At 32.4% G+C, this 17954-nt stretch overlaps 1 protein-coding gene across 2 annotated transcripts in view; it reads right to left on the reverse strand.

The window, feature by feature from the left end:
* ATRNL1 (attractin like 1) overlaps window positions 1–17954 on the reverse strand; it is a 789020-nt gene that overhangs the window by 510690 nt on the left and 260376 nt on the right. For both annotated transcript variants that reach the window (XM_030334763.1, XM_030334762.1), the window contains exon 21: window positions 13056–13108. In XM_030334763.1, coding sequence (XP_030190623.1) covers window positions 13056–13108 — 53 coding nt within the window. The remainder of the gene's footprint in view (window positions 1–13055; window positions 13109–17954) is intronic.

Genomic DNA, 17954 nt, shown 5'->3' on the forward strand with positions numbered 1-17954 from the left:
TGTGAATATAAGTTCAAATATATTCACAGTCTCAGTGGTTCATACTTTACATGTGGCACCAGAAACAGGCCTCAGAAAACGAACTAAAATGGCTTCTTTCATGTGCTATTGCCCTCATCAAGCTGACACATTGCAAGCAGACTGATTATCTTAAAATTAAAATTTAATATTTTAGTCTCCTCCTAACACCCTGCAATGGCTCCCATTTTTCTTACAATAAAGGTCCAAATCCTCTCATGTTCTATATAGCACCACATGATTTAGATCCTGCAAATCTCACATACTTCATCTCCTGCCTCTCTTCACCTCGTTCGATGTGTTTCTCACAGACCATGTTCTTTCCAACCACAACCTTTGTGCTTGCTGCTCCACTGATTCCACATCCCCCACCTCCCAACCCCACATTCGCACATCCACACCACCCTTCTATGCGGTCATCTTCACATCAAAGCTCCATCATGCTCTTGCCTGACCCAGTCCTATTCCCTGTCCCACAAATTAGGTCAGGTTCTCTTATAAAATATTCCTGAAGCCTCTCGAATTCTCATTCAGAGTTCTTATAGCAATCACATATCTAGGCAATTGTATAACAGGTATAAGACCGATTTTCCCTACAGCTTTATAAGCATCAATGGAACAGAACCCATTTTGTTCACCATAATATCCCCAGAGCCCACCAAAGTACTCAATAAATATATGTTCAATGAATAAACAAAACTGAGTCAATTCCAATAATGAACTCTCTCACCAAGCTCTAACAGTGTAACTCTTCAGTAAATAAATTAAGGAGAAAAAAAAAATGTCACTCTTGTGAATATTAAATGAAATAATTAATATTAAATTGTTCTCTACAAGAAAAACATTCAATAAATACTAGTTTTTCTTTGCTTGCTGAACAGTACTATCCATGCTTAAAATTATTAAGATTTTCTATTGAGCTTGGAACATTTAGAATAATTCCAAAGGTAAAATCTGAAAGTTGAACATTTGCTAGATATGAGAGAAAAAAACACAGATACTTTGTTGTTACTCACAGTCTGAAAATGACTGATTCTGTGGCCCTGAATATACACTTAAACTCATTAGGTCTTATTTTTTTCATTAATGAAAAAAGAAGATTGATGATGATTACCAATGCTTATACATCACTGATTCTAATGTAGGGGCCTTCATATAATGTGGCACGACTTCTTCAGAAGCCAACTTTCTTTGCTTCATAGTATCTTTAAGCAGCTGAACTATTATTCATTACTCTGTAATGACATATGGGAATCTGCGTAGATTTTATTTGAGGCAAACGTTCCATAGACTATGAGGAAAAACAAATCTTGAGACTCATTTTTATTCAAACGAATGCCTGATGCTTAAAGTTGTTTAATATAGATTTGTACTACTTTATGTAAATACATTTCAAAATTAATGTAAATTAGGGACACCTGGGGGGCTCGGTTGGTTAAAGCGTCTGACTCTTGACTTCAGCTCACATCATGATCTCACAGCTGGTGGGATTGAGCCCTGTGTCAGGCTCTGTGCTGACAGCACAGAGCCTGCTTGGGATTCTCTCTCTCTCTCTCTCTCTCTCTCTCTCTCTCTCTCTCTCTCTCTTCCCCTCCTGGCTCACTCGAGCTGTGCACACACTTTATCTCTCTCTCTCAAAGTAAATAAATAAACTTAAAAACTAAAAAAGTCAATAAATAAATGTAAAGCCACTTTTACTTGATTACCTATAACATGATCTCCAAACATTTTTAGTCAAATAAAAATAGTTGCCTATATAGCCACAATATATGCATATTCACTTATGTGTTGATAATTTATATGTGTTCTATCATTACGTATTTAGTTAAAGCCTGCCTAAAAGATACAGAGTTTCATAAGTATGGGTTCCAACAAGAGACGGTCCTAAGCCCACACACTTACATTCTATTGAATAAAGAAAACCTATGTTTACATAAACAATTAAACAAGTGAGATAATTTCATACTGTGTGTTAGGATGAGGGGAAAAATGGTTATTGTGAGTCCATCTTAGGTAGGAGTGGAATAGTGGCTAAAGTATCTGAGGCAGAAAAATGGTAAATGCAAAAGCCATGATCTAAGGTTTAGGATGATCTAAAGTTTAGGATAATTAAAAACAAACAGATTGAGCCATTAAGAACTTTTATAAAAATAACATTATTGCCATAAAAACTGCCCAGTGTTCAGGAATCTAATCCTGGACTCTACTTTGTCCACCGATTCCTATGCCAATATGGGAACCAGTACTGTGAAAGTTACATTATGTCTGGAACTATCAAGTGGACATTTCTCACTATTTTTCTTTTTCATAATTTCACTGTGTATTCTAAAAGTGTATTATTTAAAATAAAATTTAAGGTAATTAATTTTAATGCATATTGTTCAAAAAACTGAACTGAATAAAATTCTAATTGGAAATTCATAATTAACCAAAATCAATTTGGCTAAATATGATATTTTCAAATGAATACTTCTTATATAAAAAGACAGTATAGATTTTTAAATGTTTAGATCCTCTTTTTATTTCCTTCAATAGATTGTTCTATTTTATTCATATAAAAACATGTGAGATAATTTGATTACTAATTTTTGTCACTCTAGTTTTATTACCGTGATCAAGAGTATGGACTATAGACCCAGAATGCTGGATGGAAACTGGCTTTGTCATTTCCTGGCTCTGTGATTTTATAAAAATAAACTCTCTCTACCTCTGTTCCCTCAAACAAAAAATGTTGATAACTAGCATGCCCTTCTCATTTGAAGATTAAAAAAGCTAATAAATATAAAAAGCTTACACTAGCCTGGCACAGTAAATGCTTAATAAATGTTAACTGGTGATATCATTATTTTAAAGTCAGGTGGTTGTTTTCCAGTTTGGACAAAAACTGTTTTATTTAATAAATAATGCTAAATAATGAGGTAGATATCAGTGAGAAAAAAGTTGTTTGCCATAATATTACATACATTATAAGCTTTTATGTACAATCATTCTCATGACATGATGTATTTAGAAAGGCATGCAGTGCCTTCATTTGCCCATTCAGCATCTTTATAAATAAGGAGCTATTAACCCTTGCTTAAGGCAGACAGAGCCCCACACCGGGTTATATGGCTTAGTAAGAAAGATAAGTACAGGATATCAGCGCCCACTCTCTCTTGTAGCTAGGAACCTTTGCGGAGGGCACAGGCTGCACAACTCCCCTTGGGAGCGCTGGTGGCAGCTTTTCAGGCATTTTTATTGATTCCTTAAACTTTAATTATTTCTACAGTGAGTCTGTATTATTTACATAACTAGAATAATTTAACAGTTTCATTACAAAATATTTGCCAGATACATTTTTCATCTCTCTTCTAGATTAATTGAATAGAAATTTTTCTCATCAGCTATTTTTAACTTTTTCATAATTGTGCTATACGGCACTTCATTTTAAAATACGTTAAAATATTAAATAATTCTGAAATAAACATCTAAAAATTACTGGGATATAAGCTTAAAGAAATTTAACAGAAACACTGATGAATCACAGAATAAAGGTTAAAATCCAACCATGTGGTTAATTTACGTTTTCTCTGATAATCCTCAATCCATCATGTCTTCAATCTGTGAAATGAAAGAATTTAGATTCTCTGTGTTTATCTAGGTCACTTCCCTATTTGCAGATGGACCAGCTAGATCCTACTGAAATAGCTGTTTGATGTATTGATCTATTGATCAATGGCTAAAAAGTTATAGAAAACACTAACAAAATACATTATATTTAATTTAAAATGGGAAAATTCCTTTATTCCCATTTTAGAACAAAACACAAAATAATCATGTTAAGTATAAGGTTAATTCAAGATTTAATTTCATTGTTTGTATGACATAGCATTTTAGAAAATTTAGAGATTGATACTCATAATTTAAAGCTATACTAACATTTATTAGAAATATCTCTCATATATCAAACAAAAGAAAAATTCAAATCCTTAAATAATATGCTTATAACTAATCTTTCAGTACAAACCATAAACACTAATAAACACTAAATATATCAATAATAACCTACAGAGTTTACAGTGGTACAAATGGATACATATTTAATTTTTTTAGTAATATAAACTAACATAAGATGTGATGAGTGGCAGAAGCAAGCACTGAATGTGACAGTAATTAAATTCCTTACTCCTTTTAAAAGAGAGAATGTATTATTATCATCACAAAATTGTATGCTGGACTCTAAAGAGCAACAGAATTCAAAATAAAACAGTAATTTTTCAAAAATTAAAAGGTGAAATAAGCCAAAATATTTTTCGTTTTAAACTGAACTTAAATAAAAAACAAAAAAACAAAAAACAAAAAACTAAGGTCTTCCTCCTTAGTAGAGCGGCAAATATCCACACCTGTCACATGGGAGACCAGGGTTGAGCACCTGAGTGGCTCAGTCGATTAAGTGTCCAACTCTAGATTTCCCACTCAGGTCATGATCTCATGGTCGTGATATCCAGCCACGTGTGGAGCTCCCCCCTGGGCATGGAGCCTGCTTGGGATTCTCTCAGTCCCTCTCTCTTTACCTCTCCCTTACTTACATATATGAGCACCTGCTCTCTCTTGCTCTCTCTCTCTCTCTCTCTCTCAAAAATAAAGTGTTAAAAAAAAAAAAGACTACTAAGAGCAGGGGCACCCAGGTGGCTCAGTCAGTTGAGCATCCTACTCTTGATTTCAGCTCAGGTCAAGATCTCATGGGGAGATCGAGCCCCAGTGATGGGCATTGCGCAGAAAGCACAGAGCCTGCTTCGGATTCACTCTCTCCACCTCTGTCTGCCCCACTCCTGTTCATACTCTCTCTCTCTCTCTCTCTCTCTCTGTCAAAAATAAATAAACTTTAAATAAATAAATAAATAAACAAACAAACAAACAAACAAACCTACTAAGACTGTCTAAAGGATACAACTGCTGGTATATTACTTTCAATTAAGTTAACACCACATTGCACTCAATTGCTTTAAGCCACAGTGTGGGCCTGCATTTTAAATTTCACTCTGATCTTTAAAATCAGTATAGTTTCCATTAACACTATTACAAGAACTACTGACCTTTTCTTTAAACACCATTTCTTTCAAATATTATTAAGCTTTAAGGGTCTTCTAACAAGTGACAAGGCTGCCATCTAGTGCTTTATGACTATTCCTTTTACATTTTTAAGAAAGTTAGAATCCTACATAATCTAAAGATGAGCTATCCAACGCTTGGTGACCACTATTCACATGTGGCTATTGAGTAATTGAAATGTGACTGATTTGAATTGAGACTGCTATAATTATAGAATTCAAATTGTATTTCAGACGTAGTTTGAAAAAAACACTAAAGACAAAAACCTTATTGATGATTTTTATAATGGTACATGTTAAACTGACATCTCAGATATGTTGAGTTGAATAAAGTAGACTATTAAAATTCATTTTACCTGGGGGTGCCTCAGTGACTCTGTTGGTTAAGCATCCTACTCTTTTTTTTTTTTTTTTTTTTTTTTTTTTTTTTTTTTTTTTTTTTTTTTTTATGAAATTTAAGCATCCTACTCTTGATTTCAGCTCAGGTCATAGTCTCATGGTTGGTGAGAGCGAGCCCCGAGTGGGGCTCTGAACGGACAGCACAGAGCCTGCTTGGGATTCTCTCTCTCCCCTCTCTCTCTGCTCGTCCAACACACGCATCCTCTCTCTCAAAATGAATAAACTTAAAAAAATTAATTTCACCTGTTTCCTTTAACTTTTTTAATGTAGCTACTAGAAAATTTAAGGGGCTCCTGGGTGGCTCAGTCAATTAAGAGACCGACTTCAGCTCAGGTCATGATCTTCCAGTTAGTGAGTTTGAGCTCCACATCGGCCTCTCTTTAGTCAGCACAGAGCCCTCTTTGGATCTTCTGTCTCCCTCTCTCCCTGCCCCTCCCCTGCCTTGCACACACACACTCTCTCTCTCTCAGAATAAATAAGCATTAAATTTTTTTTAATTACATATATGGCTCATATTATATTTATATTGGATAGCATTGATCTAGAAGAAAAATTATCTTAGTCATAAAAACCAATTTGAGCATCAGTAAGATTAATAATTGAAAATGGATTTAAACATATTAAATATGTATGAGTCCATAAGTTTATCATGAAAAGAAACCTCGTCATGTTTGAGAGATACTGGATAATTCTTTACTTTGAAAACTGGTAAGTAAAAACAAGTAATATTACATTTATCATGCATTTCCTATATGAACTGTATCAATGAGTAACCAAATAACTGATGAGAGTAAATTTATTTTTAGAGAAATTTTCTAATCAAGAAATAAAGAAGGTATTGAAATATCACTTTTGCAACACCTAATCAATTACAATCTAAACACTGATCATCAGTGTCTGCTAAGAACTATGTGGAAAATAATGTTAATAAGAAACAATAACAATTAGGGGCACCTGGGTGGCTCAATCAGTTGAGTGGCTGACTTCAGCTCAGGTCACGATCTCAGAGTTCACGAGATCGGGCCCCATGTCAGGCTCTGTGCTGACAGCTTGGAGCCTGGAGCCTGCTTCGGATTCTGTGTCTCCCTCTCTCTTTGCCCCCACTCCCGGCTCTCTTTCTCTCTCTCTCAAGTAAATAAATAAACATTAAGAACTTTTTAAAGAAACAATAACAATTAAAAAGTATATAAAAAGGAAATTACTAAATGACCAGACCCCAAAATTTTCTTTGAATTCAGCCAACCTTTAAAGTTCACTTAATATTTAACTATTTCTGTTTTAAAAGGGGTCATCAATCTACTCAAATTCATTTTTAAAAGCTATTACCATAATTACACAATACAAAAATGGAAAATAAAAACTAAAACCTTACAGTCAAACATCATTTCATTAGAGAAAAAAGTACAATGGTAGTCTGTATTCATTTATACTGAAAATAATCCTAAATAGAATATGAACAACTAATATTTAGCAGTGTTCCAAAAAACAATATTCCATGCCTATGTCTGGTTTATCCCAGAATTAAAAGATATTTAACATTAGGAAATTTACTAATACAACTTCACACATAATAAGGTAAAGGAAAAAGTCATTCATAATAAAATCTTATAGAACACTAATGTGGATAACTTTTTTAACTTGCTAAAGGAAATGTTCCATAAATTATTTCAAACTCTCTACTTGATGGTCCTGTCTACTACCATCACTTTGACTCAGCACTTAGAGATCACAAGTGTCCCAGTAAGGGGTTAAAAAAACTTCAAAGATATAAGTATTGTCAGCAGAGCTTTCTTTTGCTTACATTTTCATAGTAAATGTTTTTCCACCCCTTCACATTCAATTTTTATGTGTCTTTAGGTCTGAATTAAGTCTCTTGTAAGCAACATAAAGATGGGCCTTTCTTTTTTATCCATTTAGTCACCCTATGTCTTGACTGGAGCATTTAGTCCATTTCCATTTAAAGTAATTATTAATAAGTATGTACTTATTGCCAATTTGTTACTTGTTTTATGATTGTTTTTGTCTTCTTCTCTGTTCACCTCTTGTCTTACTCTCTTCCCTATGGTTTAAAGTTTTCTTTAGTGTTATGCTTGGATTCCTTTCCCTTTACTTTCTGTGTATCTATTATAGGTTTTGACTTGTGGTTACCATTAAGTTCACATGTAACATCTTATGCATACAGAAGTCTATATTAAGTTGATGGTTGCTTAAGTTTGAACCTATTCTAAAAACACTAAATTTTTACTACCCTCCCCACATTTTATGTATATGGTATCATACTTTACATCTTTTTCTTTCGTGAATCCCTTGACTGGTTTTTGTAAATATAATTGATTTTTCAGTTCCTGTGCTTTAATATCCATATTGGTTTCATAAGTGATTGATCTACTACATTTATTATCGGTTTATATTTACCTGTAAAATTTTCTTTCATAATCTTACTCTAGATTATGACCTTTTCCTTCCACTTGAAGAATATCCTTTAATATTTCTTGTAAGGATGGTTTAGAGGGGATGAACTCCTTTAGCTTTTCTTAGAGAAACTCTTATTTGTTTTTGTTTGTTTTGTTTGTTTTTTGTTTTTCTTTAGAAAAATTTCTTTCTACTCTGAATGACAGCTTTGATAGATAGAGCATTCTTGGTTGCAGCTTTTTTCCTTTCGACATTTAGACTATACCATGCTACTCCCTCTGGCCTGCAAAGTTTCTGCTGAAAAACCAGCTGATAGCCTTATGGGGTTTCCCCTGTATGTAGCTGTTCTTTCTTGATGTTTTTAAATCTTTTTGTCACTTAATCATTATGCATTTTACTTTGGACCTCTGTGGGTTAATCTTGGGGGTAAGACTATTTATGTTGAACAAAAGAGACTTTAAACAAATACTAACAAGAGAGAAAGAAGGACACTACATACTCATAGAGAGAACAATCCAAAAAGAGGATATACCAATTGTAAATATCTACACACCCAACATGGGAGCACTTAAAAACATAAAGCAAATATTAACAGAAATAAAGGAAGAAATTAATAGTAACACAATAATACTGGGGGGATTTTAACACCCTACTCACACCAATGGATGGGTAATCAAGACAGAAAATCAGTAACAGTGGCTTTGAATGATTGATTGAACCATAAAGACCTAATAGATATATTCAGAACACTCCATCCAAAACAAAAACAAAAACAAAAACAAAAATAGTACACATTGTTTTCAAGTGTACATGGAATATTATCCAGAATAGATCACATATTAGACCACAAAACAAGTGTCAATAAATCAAAAAATATTGAAATCACATCATGCATCTTTCCAAACACAAGGGTATGAGACTAGAAATTAATCACAAGAAAAAATCTGGATAGAAAAGAAATACATGGAGGCTAAACAACATTCAACTAAACAATAAATGGATCAACCAAGAAGTCAAGTAGGAAATAAAAAATACAAAGAGACAAATAAAAATGAAAATACAATGATCCAAAACCTTGGGATACAGCAAAAGCTGTTCTAAGAGGGAAGTTTATAGTAACACAGGCTAACTTCAAGGAAAAAAAAAACTCAACTAAGCAACCTAACTTTGCTAGAAAAAGAAGAACAAACAAAACTAAACCAGAAGGAAGGAAATGAAATGATTAGAGCAGAAATAAGTTTAAAAAAGTTAAACAACAGAAAATATCAATGAAAAATCAGGAGCTGGTTCTTTGAAAAGGTAAACAAAATTAATAAACCTTTAGCAGACTCATCAAGGCACATAAATAAAATCAGAAAAGAGAAAGAGGAGAAATAACAACCAATACCACAGAAAAACAAAGGATTATAACAGAATATTATGAAAAATTATAGCCAATAAATTGGACAACCTGGAAGAAATACATTCCTAGAAACATATAACCTTCCAAAACTGAATCAAGAAGAAATAGAAAATTTGAATAGAGTGATTACTAGCAAAGAAATTGAGTCAGTAATCAAAAAACTCTGAAGAAATCTTGTTAGAGGGAATAAAACTGTCTTTATTTGCATATAATATAATTAACTGAATTAAAAACCAAACAAATCTGTAAACAATAAGAACTAATAACGAGTTCATTAAAGTTTATGAATATTAGATTAGTGTATTAAAACGAATTTAATGTTTATATATCAAATATAAGTAGACAATGTAATTTTATTAAACTTTATTTATTTTGAGAAAGGGAGAGAGAGAGAGAGAGAGAGAGAATGGGAGGGGCAGAGAGGGAATCCAAACAGGCTCTGTACTGTCAGTGCAGAGCCCAATGCTGGGCTCAAACTCACGAAAAGCAAGATCATGACCTGAGCCGAAATCAAGAGTTGGACACTTAACTGTCTGAGCCACCCAGATGTCCTGAAAATGTAATTTTAAAAGATACTATTTAAATGGCAACAAAATTAGTAGGAAATTTAGTATTTTACACATCTAACAAAACATATTCAAGACAAGGACACAGGAAATGGAGCTCAACATTATCAGTCGTAAGAGAAATACAAATTAAAGACACAAGATACTACTACATACACTCTACAATAGCTATAATCAAAAAAACAGTATTAAGTGTTGAGGATATGGAATCACTGAAGCAGTTATAAATTTCGGGAAGTTAAAATTGTATAGCCATACTGTAAAATCATTTGGCAGTTACTTAAAAAGTCAAACATAAGTTTATCACATGACCCAGCAATTTCACTTATAGGAATCTACCCAAGGATAATAAAATTACATATCTACACAAAGACTGTGTGAATTATATCAAAATTTTTCATAACAGTCAAAGGCTAGACACAATCCCAATGCCCATCTACTGATAAACAACAAAAAAAATGGTATATCTACATGTTGTAGCATTTATTCCTTTTACAAACTAAAACCGCTATATTAACAAAGTAAAATACAAGGGACGACTGAGTGGCTCAGTCGGTTAAGCATCCAACTTCAGCTCAGGTCATGATCTCGCAGTTTGTGGGTTCGAGCCCCACATCAGGCTCTGTGCTTACAGCTCAGAGCCTGGAGACTGCTTCGGATTCTATGTCTCCCTCTCTCTCTCTGCCCCTCCCCTGCTCATGCTCTGTCTCTCTTTCTCTCAAAAAGTAAATAATAAAATATTAAAATATATATATTTTTAAGTAAAATACAAATATCTTGTGATCATCTCAACTGATGCAGAAAAAATATATGACATAAACAAAACACCCATTCCTAACAATAGTCCTCAGCAGAGCAGGACTAGAAGAGAACTTCCTCTAGCTGATAAAGGCATCTAGGAAAAACCTCCATCATACTTAATAGTGAAAGACTGAATCTTTTCTCTCTGAAATCAACAACACAACTAGAATATTCCCATGCTCATCACATCTTGTCACATGGTGCCAGACATAATAGTCAATGCAATAATGCAAAAAATTAAAAAAAATTTAAAAATAATTAATTAATTAAAGGTAGCCAGAAAGAAAAAGAAGAAATCAAATTCTATTAATTGCAAAGCACATTACAGTCTGCATCAAAAATATAATGGAATCTACCAAAAAGGCTCTAGAACTAACAGGGAAGTTTAGCAAAGCTGAAGGATACAAATCACCACAAAAATCAATTGTAGTTGTATATACATCAGACACAATTAAAAATCTCATTTTAAAAAAACAATATTTACAGCAGCATTAAAAGTATAAAATATGTAGGGATAAATCTGACAAAAACCATGACAGATCTGCACAGTGAAAAATAACAAATATTGCTGAGAATAAATTAAAAAATAATTAAGTTTGGGGCGCCTGGGTGGCGCATTCAGTTAAGCGTCCGACTTCAGCCAGTCATGATCTCGCGGTCCGTGAGTTCGAGCCCCGCGTCAGGCTCTGGGCTGATGGCTCAGAGCCTGGAGCCTGTTTCCGATTCTGTGTCTCCCTCTCTCTCTGCCCCTCCCCCGTTCATGCTCTGTCTCTCTCTGTCCCAAAAATAAATAAACGTTGAAAAAAAAAAGAAAAAAAAGAAAAAAGAAATAAAAAAGAGATATACTAGGTTCATGTGTCAGAAGACTCACTATAGTTAAGAATGGATTCTCCCCAAACTGATCTATAAGCCAAACACAATCTCAATCCAAATTCTAGTATGTATTTTGGCAAAATTTACCAAGCAGATTCTAAAATTCACATGTAACCACAAAAGAAATGGAGTCAAGTCTGAAATAGGTTTGAAATAGAAGGATGAAGTCAGAAAGTAAATGATACATAATTTCAAGACTTATTACGAAACTACAGTAGTTAGTACATTTTGGCACAAAAGCAGGCAAATTAATTAACAGAACACAATAGAGATTCCAGAAATAGTCTTTAAAGTCTTATCCACATATATGGGCAACTGATTTTAAACAAAGTTTAAACAAAAACAAAATTGCAAAAGCAATTAATTGGTTAAAATAAAGTCTTTAAAGAAACAGTGCTAGAACATTTAGATAGCCACATGAAGAAAAAAAATCCATCTCTTGATATATAAGCAAATATTAACTCAAAATAGACTGTATCTTAAGTAGAAAACATAAAAATACAAAACTTCTAGAAGAAAAAGGAGAAAATCTTTGTGATCTTAGGTCAAGCTAAGATTTCTCGAAAGAACAAACTGATAAATTGAAGTTTATCATAATTAGAAATCCTCTTCAAAAAAAAATAAAAACTTATCTTCAAAAAAAACACTTCTAATAGAGTGAAAAAACAAGGCACAAACTAAAAAAATAATTTGTAAATCATATATCAAATAAAATATTTGCATCTGGAATACATAAAGTACTCTGAAAACTCAATGATATAACAATCCGATTTTTAAAAGAGGACAACAGATTTAAACACACTTCACCAAATAAAATATACATATGGCAAATAATCATATGAACAAATGCTTAATATAATATCATCACTCATTAAGGAAATGTAGATAAAATGAGAATTAGATACTCTTGTACACCTGTTGGAACGACTAAAACTAAAAAGACTAACTATATGAAATATTGAAAGATTTGAAGAACTGAAATGAAATTCTTACACTGCTGGTGGAAATGCAAAAAGGTACAATCATTTGAAAAACTCTTTGCTTGCTACTTAACAAGTTAAACATACATCCGCCACGTAATCACTACCCAGTGATAGTATCATTTAGTAAACAATCAGCACAGCTTTTCAGTGATGACCAAAAACGCCCCCTAAAAAAAATCTGTCACAAAATTCTATTTGTTCAAAATTTAATCAAATTGAAAAGATTACATTAAATCCAGCTGAGTTTACTCAAGTCCTATGTTTGTTTCCATTTTCAGAATAAGATCTATTGCTATGTTACTCTTCAAAAGTAGGAAAAAATGCACCAAACACAAAGGCAAAAAGACGGCCTTTCCTAGCAATATATAAGGAGTTGTACTATATTTAAGAAACAGAAATGGTAACATATTAATGACAACATCGGAACGCAAGGTGAATTTTGTTATCTGCAAAATCACCTAAAACTAATTTTATAAATTATTTAAAAATGAAAAAAAATACAGATACTTACAATAACATGTGCCTCTAAGTGGATTACCAACATAGCGATTTTCAGAATCACACCTGTAGGAACAATAAACTCATTTACTACTGATCCACAAAATTCAAAAGCTCCGTATCTTTCTTCCAGCAAGAAAGTAATTAAACTCCACATTAAAACATCTTTAAAAACTATTCCATTAATCGAAGTTTTAACAACAAATCTTCACAGTAAATAAGGTAGAAAGCCAATATTTGAGCATGAGTCAAGAGAAGAAACAGTGAAGACAAATAAATACCCATGCAAGATGAGAAAAGGGAATGTCACACAAGGCAGATGGGTTAAGACTAGAGTTTGGGGATATGTAATCTTCCTTAATGATGAGAAGAAACTGAAAGTCTTGATAAAGATATGGTGACAATTTTAGGTAAAGGAAGAAAATTGTGGAAATTCATAAATCTACACCATTTGCTTACTTTTGGTATTCTTGGAAATTAATATATTTTCCCCCAATTTCTACATAATGAATCTGTATTTTAAAACAGATCTCCTCAATTGTGTATCAAAGAAAAGGTTTTTTTTCTAAATCATCCAACCCTAAATTAAGAAGCTCAAACTCTGAACTTACGTAAACATATTTTAAAAAATGGAAGAACATAAGAGCATTCTGAATCATGAATTCTAATGTAAATTCTTCACAATTATGGTTAATTACAGCAGTGGGGGAAGATCATAAGTATTTTCAAAATTTCTGAAGTTCACATTTTTATATCCCTGTTTCTAGAATCCAGTAAAAATGACAGTGCCTAACAGAGATACACCTTGATTTTATATAATGTTTCTTCTTGAAACATCCTCCAAAATAAATTATTATAAAATGGTATATACACCAGGCTAACTGAAATCAGTGACTTAATATTTAAAGTATATATAAAAGTTTAAAAGATGAGAAAGATATTTTCAAAATATCTTTAGTTCTTTTTTTAAATATTTATTTATTTTTGAGAGAGAGAGTGCACACACACAAGTGCAGTAAAGGGCAGAGAGAGGGAGAAAGAATCCCAAGCTGCATCCACACTGTCAGCACAAAGCCAGATGCGGGGGCTCGATCTCAGGAACCAGATCATGACCTGAGTCAAAATCAAGAGTAGGATTTTTAACTGACTGAGCCACCCAGGCACCCCCAAAAAATGTCTTTAGTTTTAATAGTTAATCAGAGCAGAGGAATAATTTTAATACATACTTTTTAATTAATGAAAGGCCAACAATTGAGAATAATAAGCTAAATAATCAAGTTACATTCTGAATGCATTTTTCACCCATGTGTCACTAGTTTTTTTATTTATACATAGAACTGAGTAAAAGAGTAAATCTTTATTTACACTAACTACAAAATTAAAGTAGAAATATGCCACTCACTTTATTCTCTGTGAAACAAAGAAAGTTTGGGGGTTAGGTTTCCTTTGACTTCCCCAAAAGCAATTTCAAAATGTGTGATATATAGTAGTTTTCTAGCAAGAAAATGATCACACTCATTGTTGCTGGGTTAAGCACTTCAGGTTCTCTACCATTTCTATACTCTTGTTCCTTCCTTTAGGCTCACCTCCATAAATTCCATCACTTTGTACCCAGTATATATATATATATATATATATATATATATATATATATACACTAAAGGATTGATTTACAATACTGTTATAATTCTTTGTCTGTCACAAAAAAATAAATTTGACTTGCTGCAAATGTTCTCAATACTACGTTCAGAACAGGAATATATTCAATATATTAGTGTCTGCATTGCTAGGCATGATATTCCCTCTGCATCTCATTTGTTTAAATAGATGGCTTTCAAAGTACCACAGCAATCTAAAATAACTAACTTTAACAAATGTAAGGATTTCAGGTACTTTTTAATTGATCTATATGTTGACTTTAAGAGCTCCAGATACAAACCTATCTTCCCATATGGAAGTTTATGGTTTTTATTTTTTCGATAATACTGTTATTCAAATTATTTAACCTTCAACATAATATAATTTTTATAAAGGAATGGTTAAAATTTTATTTTCTCCAAACCATAAATTTTCTCAGGAGAATGAATTACATGCTCTTCTTTAGGAAGTGATTTTTGCTAGCTTTCATTTTCTCAAATGAAGAGTTTTAACATAAATAAGGAATTAGCACCACCTCATTAAAAATTAAGCTGAGAGGCTTTATAGAGTTCTTGAAGGTATCTAATATAAGAATTATATTCTCTTTTAAGTTTTCAAACTCAAAAAAGCAAAGTAGAATCACATATTGTCTTACATTCTTTATATTAATAAGTACTGAATTTTGATCGTATTAAAAGTATCTTTGAAATGTGTAATTATGAGTTGAATTTAAACAACAATTTTTGAAAGTTTGATTTCAGCTGTCATTTAAAAAAACTACAAATGGCTACAAATAACTAAGGAAATCAATAGTTCCAAAGGAAACATAATGGAACTTTTGGCATAAAACTCAGCCTGCAAAACACAAAAGCAGGCACAAATATATGCAAACACATTCTTTAATTTTCATAGGGACATCTCAACATCATCAGAATGGCAGTTAATTTGAAAGATAATGTTCAATTTTATCTAATAAAAATTCCAATAAGCTTTAAAGGCCCCAGAAAAATTGATCTTAATGTTCACATGCATAAGTAAATATATAATAGCCCAAGTAATCAATGATAGATGAATGGATAAAAATATGGTATATACAATAGAATATTATTCAGCCATAAAGAATGAAATCTTGCCATTTTCAACAACATGGATACCTAGAGAGTATAATGCTAAGTGAAATAAATCAGTCAGAAAAAGACAAATACCATATAATTCACCCATAAGTGGAATTAAAAAAAACAAACAAACAAACAAGCAAAGGAAAATGAGAGAGAGAGAGAGAGAGAGAGAGAGAGAAACCAAGAAATAGACTCTTTAACTATAGAGAACAAACTGATGGTTACCAGAGGGTAAGTGAGTGGGGGGATGGGTGAAATAAGTGATGGGGAGTAAAGAGCAAATTTATCATAATGAGCACTGAGTAATATATAGAATGGTTGAATCGCTGCATCATGTACCTGAAACTAATATAACATGTATGTTAACTATCCTGGAATTAAATTTTAAAACAATAAAAAAAGAAAAAAAGAAAATAAATGAAGAGCTTTTAGGGAAACTAGACTTCAAAGATACTAAAATATATTCAAGGTCTGTGCAATTCAAATAGCATAGTATCACTGCATCAGTAGAAAGACCAAAGGTACAAAATAGAAATTCAGAAATAGGCTCAACTATCATATACTAAAAATCTAGTATATGATAAAAGTGGTATTTTAAATTATTGGGGTAAGCTCTTTTTAATAAATGGTATTCAGATAACTGGATAGCCATTTGGAAAAATATAAAATCAGATTCAATCCTCACACCCTACCCATAAAAAAAAACAAACTCTAAATGGATCAGACATCTGAGCATATAAAATAAACTTTAAACATATTAGAAGACAAGACTGCATGGTAACATACATATACTGAAAGGTGTGGTAAAAATAAATGCCATTAGTAAACTCAAAAGATGTAATAAATTGGGAGAAAATACTGACAACATATATGACATAAAAGGCCTAAAATCCCTAATTTATAAAAAAAAACTCTTTAAAAAAGGGAAGAACTAACAATCCCATAGAAAAACTGGCAACATACATAAATAGGCAACTCACAAAAAGTGCTATAAAAATGGTTCTTAACTATATGAAAAGATGTTCAACTTCACTTATAATCAGGGAAATATGAGCTAAAGCTAGAACAAGACGCCATTTCTCCTCGATCAGATTGTCAAAATTTCAAAAGCATAACCATATGCTCTGCTTAGGAGACTGGGCCAACAGTGCTCCCTTACACTTATGACCTGCTGGGAATACAAAATGAATAAATCCCTATGGAAGAGAAGTTAGCAGTACCTAACAAATCTACATGAGTGTTTATTCTTCAACCCAGAAATCCCACTTATAGGAACTTTGGAAGTAAACATCCAGAAATATGAAAATATATGGGCAAAAGTTTATTCACTACATCATTTATAATCACAAAATATTGGAAATTATCTAAACATCCTTGTGCACAAGATTTGTTAAAGAAACCACAGTACATAAACCCAATGGAACACTATACATCTGTAAACAAAACCAAACAAAAAAATGATGAAGGTTTTCATGATCAAATACAGATACATATCTACAGTAGGTCCCCTTTTGTGTAAGAAGGAAAAGAATGAATGTCTATGCCTGTGTGTGTGTGTGTATACACACAGATATACATACATGAAATATATATATGTATATCATAGGGAGCATAAACTGGAAAACAATGAAGTTGTTTACCAGAGGAGAAAAGAGGAAATGGGAACTAATCTCTTTATTTTTAAATACTTTTCTCTTTTGAAAGAATGTCAATGTTCAACATATTCCAAAATATATATATTAAAACAATAAGAATGGGAAGGCGGAAAAAAAAAAAACAACCACCTAAAACAGAAAGTAAACTAAAAGAAATGAACCTAATAAATTTCAAGTGAATACTACATAACCATCCTGAAGGGAAAAGGAGGAGGGGAAGGAGGAAAATAGGAGGAGAGAGGTGTGGAGGAACAGAAAACAAAGAAGAAAGAAAAGAGACCATTCCAAATAACTTGTTAACACAGTATCTGTCTATATATTCTCAATCCTGGGCAGAGTAAGGTGGAACATTCAAACTTTTAAATCTATTCAGGTTTGCTTATTAAAGTGATATAGACAAATCAATTCTGAAAGTATTTCTTGAATTATAGAATTGAGCAAATAAGGAATGTGTTAATGTCATTGGAAGCCACTGTTTTCACTAACGGAGGAGACATACGA

The sequence above is a fragment of the Lynx canadensis genome, chromosome D2, assembly GCF_007474595.2.
Source record: "Lynx canadensis isolate LIC74 chromosome D2, mLynCan4.pri.v2, whole genome shotgun sequence".
Taxonomy (NCBI): Eukaryota; Metazoa; Chordata; class Mammalia; order Carnivora; family Felidae; genus Lynx; species Lynx canadensis.